The sequence below is a fragment of the Spodoptera frugiperda genome, chromosome 27 (assembly GCF_023101765.2).
Source record: "Spodoptera frugiperda isolate SF20-4 chromosome 27, AGI-APGP_CSIRO_Sfru_2.0, whole genome shotgun sequence".
In the NCBI taxonomy this organism is placed as follows: domain Eukaryota; kingdom Metazoa; phylum Arthropoda; class Insecta; order Lepidoptera; family Noctuidae; genus Spodoptera; species Spodoptera frugiperda.
Genome location: NC_064238.1, coordinates 5,793,566 through 5,812,116, shown reverse-complemented (window position 1 = coordinate 5,812,116; position 18,551 = coordinate 5,793,566). Strand labels below are relative to the sequence as shown.

Sequence of the window (18,551 nt, the reverse complement as noted above, 5' to 3'; positions counted from 1 at the left end):
TATAATATACTACATAATCATGCGTCTTAATTATAACTTAGGCACAATGGACGCTTCAAAAGCCGTCGGCAAGCGAAGCTTCGTACATAAAGCCGACACTTCGAAAACAAAGCAATCTACGCATTTGTAAAACGTGGCCATAAATTTACCGCGACTAATCGCAATTATTCAAATAAATCGCGAGCCTTTGTTGTTATATTGAAGATCAGGAAAAAGATACAACATAGTGTAGATTAACATGAATTTATTTAGTTCATCAAATGTGTTCCGTGATAGTGCTTCGTAAATTCTAACAAATCATGTGTTCACAAACGATTTTTCAAACATCAAACTTGAATACAACAAGCACATATGACAATTATTCATGTACAAACTCTTTATACAAGTATAAATGGAAATGAATATTGTTAGCACCACAATATTATACATAAATATTACCAGAAAACAAAAGGACAAAACAATCACGTTACATTTTATCACTGGGCATTCTATTAGGATGATATACAGGTATATAATTCCGATATCATTTTCAAATCAACTCATTTCTCTAACATAATAGTTATCCAGAACATATTATGTACGTATACTAAAAATGTAACCGTTCCAATATATTATTACTATGTTAACATTTTCTCCCAAACAAATCGTGATTTTTGTAAACAATGTCATTTGTGAATTCAGTGATAATTCTTCATTGTGTATGCTATAGAAATTGGAATAAGAATAAATTATTCTAAATGTAAGCTATTATTTACAGAACATTTAATACTAGCAATAATCTCATTGAACATAAAAATGTTGCACCTACTTCTCAAGGCCACAAATGCGAAGATAAATAATCAATTTCATGCCATACATTAGCACATTTCACTGCATACGTGAAGTCATGAGATTCGCAATGAATGTAAAATTATTCAACTCAATCAAAATATATAAACATCACCTATCGTTATCAATTACGAAACAATGGTATGTACAATTAAATCATTAATTAATTATATTTATTTATTATTCAATTTTGCAAACAAATCTACACAATCTTTGCTTTAATACCTACACAAACTACTTAATTTAATTCTCTGAAAAGGCACTTGCAGCATTGAGAAATAAATAAACCGCTTAAAAACAATCAATGTAATAATACTTAACCGTAATAATAATATAAAAATATAGTTATATCTATATTTACATTCAAGTGACGAAATTCAATACATTACATTAATCCGTACCGTTTTAAAGGAAAGGTACTGAAATTGCTATAAGGCGTGAACACTTAGATAACTACAATTAAGTCTAAAACCAAAAAGTCCCATTCTTGATGTACCGACTATTTCAATAACGGTTGTAGTTGTGAGAACATGCACCGGGCATGTGGCAAGTATCTCATTAAAGAAAAAGCCTTTACTCCAGGAACTTGCTTAAGTGTCTCCGCTTACAGCTTTAAAGTACTACAGTGTAGTACGAAGGAGTATTAAAAGTTTTAATTCTTCATCTGGAATTCCGACGCTAATATTCCACATGATTGCACTGAATATATCACACATTAATATTGTGAATGCACTGGGCCGCCTTGTGGGGGCATTGTTCAGCGTGCAAGGAGCGACGGTGTGGCGGACACCGCTTAATGTCACTACGCGAAGTTGTCACTGTGTGCGCAGTAGTGTTGCTGGTGAGGTCACAGCAACGGCACGGGGGGCACGCCCGGCACCAGCGGCTCGGGCACGCCCTGCAACACCCCCTGGTGGTAGTGGTGGTGGTGCATCATACCATTCATCATCTGCTGATGATGTAACATCGTCGCATGGTGCAACTGTGCGTGCTGCAACGACGCGTGATCTCCCTTCTCTTTCATCACCACTTCTTCGCGTTTCTTCACCTGTTTGCGCTCCTTGGCGCGTCGGTTTTGGAACCAGATTTTTACCTAAAACAATAATTATTTTGTTAGTACATAAATACAGCTAATTGTGCATTTTCGTCATTAGTATGTGGTGGAGTACTAGCAGTATTATATCGTTCATGTCTTGTATAACTGTTACATCGCTAACATTAGACTTTGTTTAAATACCATGTGCTTTTCCTTTATGTGAGTGAAGCTATCGTTAAGGTTCTGCTACCACCTTCTACACGCAAGATTAGCTCTTGAGTAACAAAATATCATCCCTTAGCAAAGATTTAAATTAGTAGTAGTAAATAATATAATTACCTGTCTCTCAGAGAGTCCTAAGCTGACGGCCAGTTCAGCTTTGCGCCTTATAGTGATGTAACGGCTATAGTGGAACTCCTTCTCCAGTTCGAGCCTTTGATGGTCACTGTACACCACGCGGTATTTGTCTTTCGTGCGCGTTTTACCTGCAACAACGTCATCTTCTATTAAATATTATATAGATTTCACCTCAGATTCTTCTTATTGCAAAGACTTAAACATAATCTTTAGCATATATCTAAAGTAAATTATAAATGAAACGTTCAATCCACCCATTTAATAACCAAAAAAGTTAAAAAACATTACACATTAATCTTGTAAGTGGCCGTTATCCTAACCACAACTTTAGTGGAACATAATTCCTCGATTTACTCCATGAAAAGTCTTTTATATTCTCGTAACGAGGCACGCAGCCGCGGAACGTAATGTTAGGGAGAGTTGTGAGGGAACAAATCCCGAGGGCTCGATAAGGTAAATCCAGGCGGTGCGATCAAGGGACGCCGCGCGCTCGCGGCTTAACGTGGATCAAGTCGGGACCACACCTTGCGACCGCTGAGGCGCTGACATACCCACACCCCAAACACTGCGTGAGATGTTCCTATACCATACTGTTTCTTTACAGTACATGATTTTCTTATGTAAGTATGTAGTTTGAAATGTTTTTGCATAGATTTGGGCGTTTAAATGTTTTAAATATTGATTTGTTTTATGTTTTTTAGGTAATGTATGAGAATTTATTTGCAATGTTTAACTAAGCAATTTGTCTTCCTTAATATGTGGTTAGAATATTTGTTAAATATTAAATTACATCTAACTTTTTCTTAACATTTCAGAATTATTCAATACTTCCATACAATGGACTGTAGTATAATTTATGATTGTCTTATTTAACAAACGCAAGATTGTATATTATCAATTGAAACGTTAATGTTTTAGTAATGATAAAATGTGACAAGGAATTGCAAGACATTAGTCAGGTATGCAATTCATTTCATATTTGTATAAGACCATAGCAAATATTGCCCAAGATAAATGTACTAATGTAATAAGAAACTAAATATATGGTAATTTATAATACAATTAATATTGTAAGTGATGAATAGTTCCGTATTTTTTAATTTTTGCTTTACAAAACTTTAAGCAAAAGTTGCGTAACAAATACAAGGCCGCATAGTATCTTTGTGTGTTTTGGTACATAAATAGTAGGTGTTCAAGACTCGAAAACCCACTATCTGAGAGGATCTTTGAGTGATATTTACGTTTAAACTTTACAACAGTTATGTAGACACACAGATTATACATTAAATCTGTATGAAATGGGGGAATTCTGTGGGATTTTTCGTAGTGTCGAAAATGTAAATTTTGTTTACAATTTTTTATCTGTAGTGTAGATGTCTCAACGAGTAAAATTACCATGATACGTATATCTATGTACATAATACTAAGACAGAGGTGAGGTGTCTGCTTGTGTACCTACTCGGAGTGTGTAAATATTCCTTATCTCGGTATTAAGAACTTCATAAATTATGTTTGTCACCCGCGAGAGAATCGCTGAGGAATTAGACATTTTACGTAACGTTTACGCTACAATTGTAATCATTGAACACCTGCCAGCTTCGTGTATCTTCCATATAGGTATTGCATATATTGTGCAATTGACATGAATCGTTAAAAAAATCAATACGACAGTTCAGAAATCGGCTAGTGTAACTGCGATCTGTCAGTCAGTATTAAACAGTAGAAAACCTTTATTAATGACGTTTTCCACCACTTTTCAGTATTCCTCTACCCAAAGGAAGAAACGGTGCATAAATACAGCATATAGTAAGTAACAAATAAATAAATATGAATAACAAAAGCAAATACAAGTTGCATTTCAAGTTCAAACAAATTGATATTGTTACACTATCATTACATTACCGCGTAAACAATAACAAAGCAAAGGTAACTAACCTTACACTTTAAAAAGGCAATTGAATTTTATTAGGGCTTGACAAGTATGTTATACGATGTAGATACAACGCGGCTACATATTACAATGTTTACAACATTATAACAGCGACGATATTGGATGCACCGTAACGGGTCAAAAGACAACACACTGACATGTTTTGCTACATTACAAAGTTTACAAGATAACTCTTTACAGTGTTCCAATGACAGAAAATTATAACTTAAATAAATTTCCGGTTAGGGGAGCAAACAAAAGGGGATGGCAGATAACTAGTAAGACAAACAGAAATGTGTTCCATCCATAGGCGATACAACCGATGCGGCGTTTGATAGCAGGCGCTAACAACTACGGCAAACTGCCGTGGAGACGAACCACGAAAAAACTGACCATTTTTTTTTATCAATCCTGACGCATATCAAATGAATACGAACCTACTTTCTAAATACCTGTATGAATAATTGTACGTATATCAAATAGTCACGTCCTACTCTTGTAGATAAGTGGGACTGAAGGTCACCCTTAGTATCGTAATGTTTTCGTTTACTTCTATTGTTCTACTTTAAATGTTGTTGACATTCAAAAATCCTCGTTTATAATATGTGAGGATAAAGAAGCGAATATTTATTAAATAAATAGTGGAAGTTTTAAATAATTTACAGCTTAATTGTCTTCAAAAATGAGCGTGGAAATTAGTAAATTTATGGTGCAACTAATAATGTAAATAGCTGCATTATCATGGTAAGATTTAACCAAAAAATACTTGGTTGTTTGTGATGGGCAAACAGTGCGGGCGGGCGCGCCGGAGGGCGGCGGCGAATACTGTTTAGTCAGCGGTTATCATGGACAAATAGGTGCATAGGCACTCAGATAGGCCGAGTGACAGATAAACCGGGCCAACTTCACCAGGTTATATGCCAACGCAAGTTTTAGCAGATTCATAAAGCCGCAAGATTTGTCATCACCCTAATCTAGTCTTACGCGGACAGAGACTAATTCATAGTGTAACTAGTTATATTTGAAGCAATGAATAATAAACAAAACAACACTCATCCAATATATGATAAAAAACGGGTTCTATATAATCATAGATGTTATATCATAATCCTATATCTTACCGATTAAAAGATTTTTAAGATATTTTTCTTATATTGAAAAATCACGAGGCAAAAGACTGATTTTAACTTAGTATCACTTTTATGTAATTGATTACATTAATTTCTTGTATTTATGTTTGACCAACTATGCAATAAAGTGGTCAAGTTTAACTATAGATATGACCGACGTAATCGGTCAATTCATCGTTTATTTTCCCACACTAAATCACTGTAATATAACTTAATAATTGTACACTATAAACGTATTTCAGAATGTGTTATAGTATACAACTTATGACTATTACAATATAGGATTTATGATAAGACAAATCACTCATTTACTTCAAGATAAACCTCTATCGTGGTTCGAAAACGTCACGAAGCGAAGAGCTGGAAACGTATCGGCCTTAATTATAATTGTCTGATGATTCCTTCACAATAGTATTCTAACTTTTTGTCAATAATAAACTACCGGGTCTGGTTTAAAAGTTCAGCGGAGTCATTGGTCCCATTCAGTCTACATCGTACAATCATAATAGCTAATACTAGATAGTTTTATCGCATGCAATAAAACGGCCATATATCTGATATCGTCCAAACTTCGAGACGGTGCGATTCTCTTTATCGTTCCTTTTTTAAAAGAGGATGATCGCTCTCCCGTTTCCGCGTATGTACTATCAAAAATTTTGCATGTAACTATGACATGCGAGTATAATAGAATTACAAGATAAATTATGTATACATTATCGTACATAACCGATTGCTTGTCGAACACGTACCTACTCGGGTTTAATTGTGAAAGGAAAACTATTAATCGGGTAGTTATCAGCGTCGCTCGCGGCTTTGTCGGCCTGCCGAAATCCCGCTTTCAGTTAACGCGCGATAATCGCAACTCAGCTCCGATAGCGGTGTCTTTGAACATGTTGACTCAAACGCTCGTCATATCGCGCGGTTACCTTCTTGTAAGCGCCTGTAATGCGTTTTTGATGGACGAGGGCGCGGCTATCGGCTATCACGATTATAAATACTGCCAAAAGAATCATTCTGATACTTCAGCTCGAGATGAGTGTCGCTTTGATTGCTCTTAAATCTGATTTCAGAGATTTGTTTGGATTTTATCTATAACTTGATGGTTTTTGCTGCTCATATGCTCCAAATAGATAAAACTGGGAGGATGGAGGACATCTCGTGAACCTGTTCACTCCCGCGGGAACTATAATGTAACCTCGCCTAGAAAATTATGAATCAAAAGCGGTCGATTTCAAATTATATCCGCGTTAACTTCCATTGTAGGCCGAGTTGACAAGATGTTTATTGATCCTTCGTCGATACACAGTCGATCACTTTAGTTTGTTCTTATTCAACAAAAGAAACCAAAAAAAATAACTCCAAACTGTTATCAATCATCCGATTAATCAAAGTTAGTTTATTGTTTTTGGCGTCAAAACAAAGCACAAACATACTGTGTACTCGCAGCGCAATAATGAATCGGTAAGCGTGAGGTATTTGCGTCAATTACCGAATCTGCATGATCGATGGCAGACGTCAGGCGAGACGCAATGACATGAATTGATGAACTCATGCGTTACAAACTGTTTTAGTTACGCACAGCACGTGAAATGAAAGTCAATTGACGTCCGGTGGGACACCCGAAGAAGACATTATTTACAAAACATAGAAAAACTGATGACTGATAATCCCCGCCTACTGTCCGCTCCCGTATTTTTTGCGAACTCCCGTCGAGAACCTACCGCATAAACAAGAGAGAGCCTTCAACACCGTCCGAAATAATTTCTCGAGACCCATTCATGTTTTGTGTTCCGCAAGGCATTTGTCAGCGCTGATATATTTATCTCCGAGAGCGTGAAATGTCGACAGTAATCTCCCGCCGTGACTCGGGATTGGTGAATGTAGACAAATGGAGATTTATTTCTTCGAATGTCCTCAACTTTGTGCAAACACGGCTACAAGATAAATAAAGGCAGAAAAAGGTATTGTAAACAGAAAGCCGGTCGGGAAGGACGCTGTGGACACAACTATAATGTAAACAAGTATTACATGTGTAAACCTGACTTTGTATTGATGTAACGTAACACAAATCTTTGCAATACGGAATCTGAGTAACATGTGCTCAAAATTCGCGTGAAATTCATTATCTGCGAATTTCATCTTTTAGTCAGAGATAATTGGTCCAACCACGTGTAAGGTGTAACACAAAAATGTGAAACATTCTGAAAGCGATTTTACTTTAAAACAAATCGGGAGCGTATTTTTGTCTCAGTGCAGCAACTTGGCAATACATATAATATCGGATTGCGGCACAGCGGTCGCGCGGAGCAAGTTGGCAAAGATTTAACTTGTTCAGTTAGGTCCCGGGGGCGCCGTTGCCAGTGATTGTCGCCGGGAGTCGGGGCATCCCGCGCCCCGGCGCCCGGGATTAATTGCTCGCTCTATGCACTCACTCCCAGGGCACGCGTTAACACAGCCATTCGGGTAAACGCAAAATAACACATCTAATTTTACACCCAGTGATAATAACTACCACTTGATAAAATTATGAGTTAGGAAGGGTGACAAACACAAAATGTGCATTGTAATATTGTCATTGCATTTAATTTTAAATGTTGCTGTTTTCATTCCTGCTAGTTAGGATGATCAATTAAAAAAGTTTGTTTACAATTTTACGGCATCTCACCAAAAAGCTTATGAATACGTATATTATATCATTCATGAGAATTTTTTGGCTATAATGATCATAAAGTTATGCATACGTTACGCTTATATATGAATTCCAAGAAATAAAAATGTTTTTACCTGAATAAAAAAAGAGCCTTGCCTTGTATTTTTGAAAGTAAAGCAAGACGTGATGTACAAGATAAAAAATTAAATAAATACAAGGTAATAGGTGTACAAATCTTCAATACGACGAATACATGTCACAATTATTTTCCCAAAATATCTAAAGATTTATTTAAATAATTTATTTACTACCACATCCATTTACAACCTCCTGTTTTAACACGGTATAGTGTTAAATACCTAAATATAATTGATTGATTTATTTCAGCACTTAAAACCAATTAATTGCAGAAACTATGTTGTTTTATAACTAGAAAATTCGGTCAACTATAAAAATAAAACGATCCAAAATTTTTACAAATCTCGAAAATCAGTTTTAAGCTATAATATATCTTTACAATACGGTGTTACTTTTATTTGACCCCTGAAATTAATTTTCTACATACTATGTAGACATTTATTGGAATAACTTAACTTAAAACTATATACTTATACAGTTAAAAAAATTATACACCCTCTTAAAATCAAAAGAACTTAATAAAATAGGATTCTGCCTGGAAATATGTATACCCTATTATCTCTTTGCAGTACACAAACTGACTTCTTATTATACAGAAAAACAACTATGCTTAAAAAAAGTTAGTGTTAATATAATGTTATAGTTTAGATTCCGAAAACAACCGTATTTCTAAGATTAAACTCATTCATGTTTTAGGTAAAATTCGACAATAGGTAGCTAAATAGTTCTAGGTAGTTATTTGGGAATCAGAAATAAGCATCAAAGAATACTAACTATTAGGCTATATCAAAAATAACCGAATAATTTTGATATATTTTCTTAACCTACTAGGTTAAGAAAACCTTACCTCCGAAATAGAACCTCATTTCCTACCGTACCGTACCTTTTGTAGACATTTTTTAAGTTATCATTATGACTTCTCCCGCCTTGGGCGAATAGGGAGTGTCAGACTCTTACTGACTAAAAATTACCCCGTTCTTCTAAGCCGGAAACCCGCTAGGTAGTCCGCAGCTCACCGTACCGTACCTAATAGCGTATCTATAGTAGTTTTGTATAATAATATAAATACTTCTGTTACCTGCCCAACCCACACTGCATCGCATATAAGGAAACACGTTGCATGCGCGCGCAATACGCCGGCGCCATCTTGGATATCTACTAATTTATATATTAGTTACAGATGATAAACGTGAAATATTATAATACTTATAAAATTAATTAATGTTTTGTGTTATAGGAAAATAATTATTGATGAGTTGGTTACGAATTTTGTATCTATTGTTAATTAAAATACACGGATTAATAGTCGTTTTTGTGTTTTGAAACAGGTTTCTTCTCAGTTACTCTTCTATCTAAAATTTTAGTTACCCTATTTAACTTTTGTACAGTACTTGCATGAAAAAAACCGGAATTTATTTTTTCAATAAATGTCTTATTCCTGAGTTCATCTATTGTCCATAAATTAAATGTCTATAAAACATATTAGTTATAACAACTGTTATTTTTTTATAACTAAACACTTAGCCTATATTTAAATAAAAGTATAAATATTTTGTATGTTATGTTATATGTTATGTATTTAGCACGTAAATAAAGAGAATATTTCAGTTTTTTTTTTTTTTTTTTATTGTTAAATGGGACGACGTTTGGCCGCTATCTCACCTGATGGTAAGTGATGATGTGGCCTACGATGGAGCACGTCTGCCCATAAGCAACCTATTCACTCGGACTAACAAATATCTTTATTTAATCTGCTTTATATTTTTATACTTTATACATTTTTTTTTGTTATTTACTAAGTCGCCTAAATAAGGTAATAATTAATTTATAGAAAAACTAGTTTCCCGTAATTACCGCAGAACAATAATTGACAACATTTCATATTTTTAACATGCATGTATTATTATGTTATATAAAAGTAAATCGAAAACTAGGGCACCCATATTTTTTCATTTTTCGAAATTATGTACTTTTCATTCATAATTTCGAGTTTGAAATTCAGTGTATTCTAAAAAGACGTAAGTGCCAAATTACGGTAGAATGGCGATAATACCTTTGCCTCACTTAGATCCGTATAAAAACCTAGTAGATGTCAAATGTAATGTCACTGACAGCTTGTCCAGTGTTGCCAACTTAGTGGAATTTCCACTAGATCTGGTGGTTTAGATATGTGTTTGAGCGGGAAAATATTGGTTTTAGTGGCTAGTGGATATTTTAGTGACTAGATTGTTTCAGTTAGTGGTAAGTTACAAATTAACCGCTAACACTACTAAAATGCTGTATGATTTCTAGTTAAAAATAATTAATTGATACACTTGTTGGCAAGATAATATTGCCTACTCAGAAGGTAAATATTTTTACGCAATATTAAAGATTTTATAGATATGAAATGCTATTTGGGGTACCGATTTGAAATTCACTTAACATCTATGAAACAGAAAGTACCACCGCCTGATCAGGAAACTTGAAACTCATGAAAACCAGAGTTCAGTAAAAAAAAGTAAAAAAAACAGAATCAAAACTTTTTGAAGCAGTCTATCTAAAAAGTCAGTTTATATAAAGAATATTTCAAAATATATTATATGTAGGTTATATTAAGCACAAAAATCTAATAATACAATTAAAATAAAACCCTTTTAAATAATGTGCGTGCTTATTGAAAGAGTAAAGGGGGCCATGAAAATATTATTCATAATCCCTTTTTTTAGATTCTGTGATGATCTTGAGGAAATCTGGTGGTTTGAGAGGCCGCTAAGATTTAGTGGTTTCTGGTGGTTTTCACGGCCTCATTTGGTGGGCTGGTAAAAATAAAGTTGGCAACACTAAGCTTGTCAAACTCGTTGGCCGTTGGTGCGCTTGTGTTTGTGTGATTTCAGATTTTGTTATTTGTGTTGTTATAATTATATGATTCCTAGTTGCCGATTGCAGAAACTTGCCGAAAGTTGATTTAATGCTATTGCAATATATGCACGAAAATGAATGCTACAATTTTGCAGAAATACGTATTGGCAGTGTTGTTTTTGCAGGCTGGTACAAAACAATATTTTGGATCCTTCATTGGCGTATATGTTTCATTGAAATCCATTTTATTGACGAAATAATGTCAATCAACAGTTGTGAATAATAACAATAAGCAGTGTGTCGATTCGATAGGAAAATATTGTGTAAAATCAATTTCGATTTCGAATGTAAATAAAAGTTACAGCTTCAAGTGACATTAAACATTGACATTTGACACTTGATGTTTTCATTTGAAACCATGATTGCTAAGGCAAAGGTAACGACTGCATTCTGCCGTATGTATGACGTCATGACACGTTTTGTGATTTTAATTATTTTTCTCAGAAATAAAAAATAAAAAAAATATGACATAAATATATTTGAACTCAGGATACGAAAATAAAGAAATGGTATTTTTGTTTCCATGTCGTATCAGTTTTGAAATGTTGTCAATTAAACCATTTAGAAAAATGAACACCTAAACATTCATTCTATTTTTTTTTTAAGCAAAAAGTGCCATTTTCAATTGATTTCCCCTCAAAACTAGAGATTGTTCTTATTGATTTTGTATTTTTACTATTTATCTGGTCTACTTTACGCAAAGTATGAATGCATAGGCCGCATATAACTGACGATAATTGAATGTACATCTGCATAACCCTGAGCATTAAAGGCGTGATGTTATTATGTACTAGTTTTAATTATATCATATTACAAAGCCAAGTAATGAACGGTAGCCTTTTCTGGACATCCCATCATGTCTAAACCAAGATAAATAGCGTCTACGAAGCGTCTACGGACCGGCTACGGAAAGCCTACAGCGCATCTACGAAAGCCTACGCGGCGTCTACGCAACGACTACGAAGCGCTTGTGCGACGAATATGTTACGAAGTTGCTTGACCACTGCTGAATTTTTTGTTAGTTTAACTTATAGATATTTTTATATATCTTATATGGAATATACATGAACTTATCTGCCAATAACTGACTTGATGAATGAAAACTTAACGAGGGTATTGAAAGAAGATCTACATCACACATACAGACTATCCGTGAAGAGATTCATTTTAAGTTGTCTTTACCATAAACTGTTTTGAATTATTTTTAATTATAAATACAGGGATTAAAATGGCTATTTAAATATAAATATCTACTTACATTCTGCCATCAAATATTAAATTGAGTTTTAAGTAAAATATTTTGTTTTTCTTTGTTATCTTTAGTGTAAAATTAAAATAAAACGAGACACTTAATTTTATGTCTTTGTAACTAAATTACTTAAATGTTCGGTATAAGTTGAATCAAATAATTTTACTTATAACCTGATGGACTAATTGGAGTCACAAAAGGTAACTGAACGATGTTAAAATTTTCAAATTAAAGTTATTTCCAAATGTCCGCTATGACTTTCCTTAAAGATCAAAGTATTCAAATGAATAATGAAACAAGAATTGCATTTTTATTTAACACCTCTTTTTTAAATTTTTTATCTTATTAGTTTTCAATAAAATGTGTTTAAAGCATTTTATGACTTTATGTCAACATGTTTTTATTTAAGACGTGTTTGACATTTTCTATGCCAATGACTGTTTCTTATTCAATTATTCGTGCATAAAATTATTGAACATGTAAATGTAAATAATTATCATTTCAATTTCAAATATATGGAATTTTTTACTCTAATTAGATCCCAATATATACTGGAAATAAAATTGTATGTACTAATGTTTAAAAATAAATGGATCTTTTAATATACAGACTTGTGTTGCCTTAGTGCTTTTTTTTACTTTACGACTTTACTAATTAAATTTTATTTACTTTATAATTTTAAAAATTAATCGACACAAAATTCTAGATTTGATTTTTAAAGTTTCAGTTACAATTTTTTTTCGAATGTGCTAATTTTGTGTATGAAATTTGAATTAATAAATTAACTAAAATTATAAATTAGTTACTATTTAAATAAACTATATTGTCGTACTGAGTCTGTATTATTTTATCTTTTTTATTTCCATTTTTATTGTTCTGGATCCTTATTACATAGAAATTAATATAAAGTGTTTTTTGTCTTTCTTTTATGTCGCAATGAAGCATTTGCTATAAGATGGTGTCTTTTCGTGTATGACTATATTTAAGACGCTGGAGAGTGTATAGGCTACTTTTTTTTCATTTGATCACGCCGGATTATCCACGGACAGAAAATTAGTACCATGCAAAATACTACTGAAGTAGATACCACTTATTAACTACCATTTATAAATAACAAATATACTATTCTAAGGTCAGTTACATCTGACTTCATAATGATGCTTTAAAAACTATAACGCCCAGGTAATTACCGAACTAATGGAGCCATCAAACGAACAATGTTTACATCTTTGTGGAACTTTTCAATAGTTAACTTTTTTATGGTCATTGGCCACTTTGGACAGTGATAAAAGAAATGCCGACTAGAAGTTATTGTTACTGCGTCTACGCTACGCTACAGTATATGCTTAGAAGTCTGCATCTAAGATTAGCCACAACATGCCTGGAAATTTAATAATAGATTTTCAACTGTATTGGTACAGTTTAAGGTATCACAATTCTAAATAACTTAAAAAGTATCGAATAATATTGATACTACGAGTAATTGAAGCGCTGGTTAGCTAAACTGTGCCAATATGTAAGTAAAGTACGGTACATATTGTACCACATAACTCATCATAAAATAATAAACATAATTAAGTGAATTTTGCCCATCGTCTCATATGCGGCTAACATGACTAACACAGTTACTTTTGAATCTCAGCAAAATTTGGAGATTATGATACCCTAATTTGACTCTTAAGATACAAAACTCTGCCGCTGATGAAAGCTGAAAAACTTTGAGCCTCAGGTTTTTATGTTTTGTCAAAGATGAAACGAAGAAAGATTTGACTTTTTGCGTTTTAACGTTAACGTTTTCATTGGTGAAGTTGAGCAGAATATCTGTCGCTCAGAAATTATTCACCAGCATTTATAATTGAACAAGTCCTTCATGTATATCATGGAACAAGGTTCAAAAGTATTTTCGGTGCGAACGAATTATCTACCTTGGTTTTTGACATCCTCATCGTCGGTCCAACCCCAATGCTCGCTGTGCTTATTTTATAGATCATGGGTATTGCTTGGATAAATGCTGAAGAATAAAGTAATAAATACATCATCATCAGTAAGCCGGAGGTTTAGTAACATTTTCTTTCTGATGACTAGGTATTCTTTATGCTTCAACATTAGAAAAACTTTTTAAAAAGGAACTTGAGCCGAGATTATGTATATCAGGGTGGGTAGGTGTCACTCCGGTCGAGTTAGACTCACGAGTGGTGTGTTAAAGCGTTGCCCGCCCCCGTGAAAGTCTTCCTTACTTATGTAGAGGAAGTCTATAGTCCAGAAGAATAGACTACATGATAGTCACTGCTGTTGATTTAGATGAATGGGTGAGACAATCTAAAGAATTCTGGAAGCACCAAGTTCAACAGGCGTTATTGTATGCAACGTCACGTCTTTTATCCCCGAAGGGGTAGGCAGAGGTGTACATTATGGCATGTAGCAACAAAAGTTATTATACAAAGTAAATACTCTGTGGTTTTTCGATAATACTAGATCACACTATGCATTCATATTTACATTTGTAACAGTTCTACAGATTAATACAGATTAAGGTAACGTGTAACAGTGATATATAGGCATTCTGATAATACACCTACATGTACTTATATGTAGCAAAACAGTAATCAAATCCGTTGTTTAAAACAATTAAGACCTAAATTGTTTGATGTAGGGAGACTAAAGAGTACCTATCTAAAGTCTGGGTACCTATATTAACTTTTCAGGTATTTCTTTCTTGGCTACACGATGGTTAGATATATTTGAAACTGATTGAGTTACCCTGTCAAACAATTACATGAATGTCTTTGGTGCAACATTATTATGTATAATTAACATAACCTTTCTTTTACTATTATTGTCTAATGTCTAGTCATAACCAAAACAACAGCTACATGATTTCAGTAATTAGTTCAATATTTTATTTATTTCATGTTTAGATAATAATGAATCAGGGGATTGGAATGCGACAGGTAAAACAGGGAAATCAATATTTTCCTTTCAGGCCTTATCGTTATCAGTATTCAACATAATATAGGCTCGCTATAGCTAATCAAATGTAGGGATTAATTTATGGACTCCATTGTATCAAGCGCCCGTGACAATCCAGTGATGGACTGTGGGAGCACTCTATATAAAGGTGTTTGCTAAAATCGCAACACTTGACAGGTAGAATGAAAATCGCGGTTTAAAAGTTTCTAATATTAGAAAGCGCTGCTATCCGGTCTCTGTTAAATTTGTAGTCAGCTTCTATGATATCAGTAGTAAAAATAGGGTTGATGTCTTCCAGACTAATCCAAATCTAATATCTAAATCCGATAGTAGGTACGATCCGAAGTAATTGCTCTACGCGGACGAAGTCGCGGGCAACAGCTAGGTATTAAATATAATTTAATCCTCCGTCACCAGACACGGCAAGGTGCGGCCCGTATGGCGGCCCACTAAGTAAGGTCCAGAATTTATTAAATAATGATATCTATTAGTCTTAAAAGAAAGAAAGTTCGATACAATTTGTCAAATTAATATTATATTGGTGCAAATAGATGCATGCAATATAAATTTAATTGTTTATGTATATTTAGGAGTATGTATTTCATCACACTAATAAATGTAAAACTTTGTTTGTTTGGGTGTTTGTCCGTCAATCACGCTAAAACTGCTGAACAGATTTTGATGAAAACTGGTAGACAGACAGGATATGAGCTAACTTAGGTGATAGTATACTTTTTATTCTACGGGAACGCGGCCGAAGCCGCTGGCAGAAAAAATAATTCTCAACTCAGACAAAATAATTACTTACAAACCGAAATAATGTAGTAAGTATAATTGATAACATGGAAACCCCTGTTTTGTATTATATTAATACTTGCTAATGAATGCTTGCTTGGTTTATTCGGATATGATAACATATTTTAAACGTGATTGTCTACAAAACACACCAAGGAAACTGAGTCATCAAGTAAATGATTGTTTTATTTATTAATTTTAGATTGAAATGGTTAATCATTAATGCAATGTTTTGATTACACTTGCAGTGGGTATTCGGAATAAAACTTCTACCGTCAACGGTTACAAGATTTTACACAACAAATGTCTACTTGTATATGAATATGGTTGTGTATATATATGCGTGTTTGTAAGTACTTGTAACTATATAAACTTATAGCTATTAGAAAATTAAAAAAGATAAAAACCTGGATTGGGCTGTGTCTGGTAGTTTGGCTTCTTCATCCATTCATATGGGGAACGCGGAGGGGCAGGTGGCTGTGCAGGCCTGGACCCTGGCGAGCCTTCACTGGGGCTGGCCAAGTCACCACGAGCTGGAGACGGCAGGTCTGCTATTTCCCTCTCCCCAGGTTCACGTTTCGGGAAGTGATGGGGATCCGGAGCCCACTCGCCACCCGCGGGAGCTCCATTCCACGCACACCACTGTTGGTCCTCAAAGTTTTGGTGCTGCCAACCGTACCAGCCGCTGCCGTATTGCCCGCCCTTGCCTTGGTACATGGCGAGCGGGTTGACGTAATTCACCATGCTTTGTTCACCGTCCGAGCATCTCACATACACTCGCTGTCACAACACCACCGTTCTGCTGCAGGTGCCGGCACGAGAAACAAGATACAACACACGCGACGTAGCGGACGCGACTGAGCGAGGTGAAGGAGGCGAGCCAGGCTGGGAGCGTAGCAGCCGGGTGGGACGGTGACGGCTGGGAGGGCGGCGTCGGACGCGGCCAATGAGCGCGGCCAGCCGGCCCGGCCCGCCCCGGCGCCCGGCCTGCGCCCGCCGGCCGCACTCCGCCGCGCCGCCGCCGCACTCGCGTTTCATTTGCCTAATTACTACAAAAATAATGAACACTGCCATAATGAAGTGCGCCTCTTGTGAGAAATTTCTTTAGCCTTTACCTTTACTTTTTTGCTAAACAATTAAACGTAAATTAACGAGTACTCACCTAATCTATTTGGTATAATAAAGATAGAAGTGCAAAAAAGACTAGAAATTTCTTTTTTATTTTTTCTTATTTTAAGGTATTTATTTTCACAAAAATAACTAAAATATAATAAGCGTAACTAATGCATACAGAAAATACATAAGTAGGTTCTTACAGCTGAAATGTTCAACAACGACACTACCCAGATAGTCCTTACTTGACTTGCTTTCAGTTTTAATGTCGTCGATGTAATAAAATCGCTAACGATTTATGTTTTATGCTATGTATAAGTTGCAAATGTCTAGACTTTAGTATATACCTGAGACCTACATAAAGTAAGGTAGGTTGGTAACCTTGACTTAGTAATATTTACAACACTATTAGAATGCAAGTAATAGGTAGGTTCTACATTATGTTTTTTATGTTACTGCTGAATGTGTGCCTTGTAAAAGAGTCTACGTATAATTTCATTGCCCTCCATGTGAGATAATATAATAAATTAACTCATTTCCTAATAGTATCTAAGTATGTGTCTCGTAGCAAAACTAGCGAAAAGTGGGTAGTTTCACATCTGACTACCCTTGAGCAATATTATGGGCGTAATATTATTATTTAATTGTTATTTATTATTTGTTAAAACTGCAGCAGATAATATCTCAAGTTGTTGTAGGTATAAAGTCTGTAGTGGTAACTTCCACAGAAATATTAAAAAATCTGAGTTGTACCTACTGTTTAGGTAGATATTATTGTTTAATTGAATAGTAATAAAATATGAGCAATGCAAACAATGTCCTAGCTACTCTTCAATATATTTTACAGATTTTTGATTTTTGAAGTTTTCAGGAACCTAATGAAAAATAGTCAGAAGTGAGTTGTTGGTAATTAGTAGTTACGTAGATAATAATAATTACTTCAAGTTATTTATAAAGCAATTAATTTAAAAAAATATTAACTTGAAATACCTATTAGCCTGAGTATAGGTAAGTATGAATCAAGTTATAAAAAAAATTAAGTTAAAACTAATTTAATGTAAATTGTCTACATATCCACCGTAAATATTTATTAAAACCAAACATATACTTAAATAACCACATGTTAATATTTGCATTTAACTAAAAACATGCTACCTAGCGACAAGCGCCGACGGCGGGTGGCGCGGTGTCGGCGCCTTCAAAGGGATACATCTTTTGTTTCTCTTATCTGTAGAAAGTTAAAAATAACGTCTCATTCATGAATAAAATACCAGGCAATATAATGTTTTGTATAGAGACTATTGTCTATGTTAATGTTTTCAATAACCCTAAAGTACCTAGTACCTAGATTATATTTGCAACACCTGTGGCCATTTCGGTAACATAAAAGGGAAAGAAAACAATAGATTACTTTTTAAAACTATCATCTTTATAACTCCGTTGTTATCCACTGG

General features: G+C 34.4%; 1 protein-coding gene across 3 annotated transcripts; it reads right to left on the bottom strand.

Moving 5' to 3' along the window:
- Positions 1-227: 227 nt before the first annotated feature.
- Positions 228-16,862, bottom strand: LOC118263420 (homeobox protein CDX-1). Of its 3 annotated transcripts, none has more exons than XM_035575408.2 (3): positions 16,392-16,862; positions 2,204-2,367; positions 228-1,921 (listed from the first exon to the last, which is right to left on the bottom strand). In XM_035575408.2, exons 1-3 carry the CDS (start codon positions 16,726-16,728, stop codon positions 1,676-1,678), a joined length of 747 nt encoding a protein of 248 aa, XP_035431301.1. In that variant the 5' UTR covers positions 16,729-16,862; the 3' UTR covers positions 228-1,675. The 3 variants fall into 3 exon arrangements, with proteins under 3 accessions (XP_035431301.1, XP_035431302.1, XP_035431303.1); XM_035575409.2 differs by having other exon boundaries at positions 2,204-2,364; positions 16,392-16,861; XM_035575410.2 differs by having other exon boundaries at positions 2,204-2,349; positions 16,392-16,859.
- Positions 16,863-18,551: the final 1,689 nt, after the last annotated feature.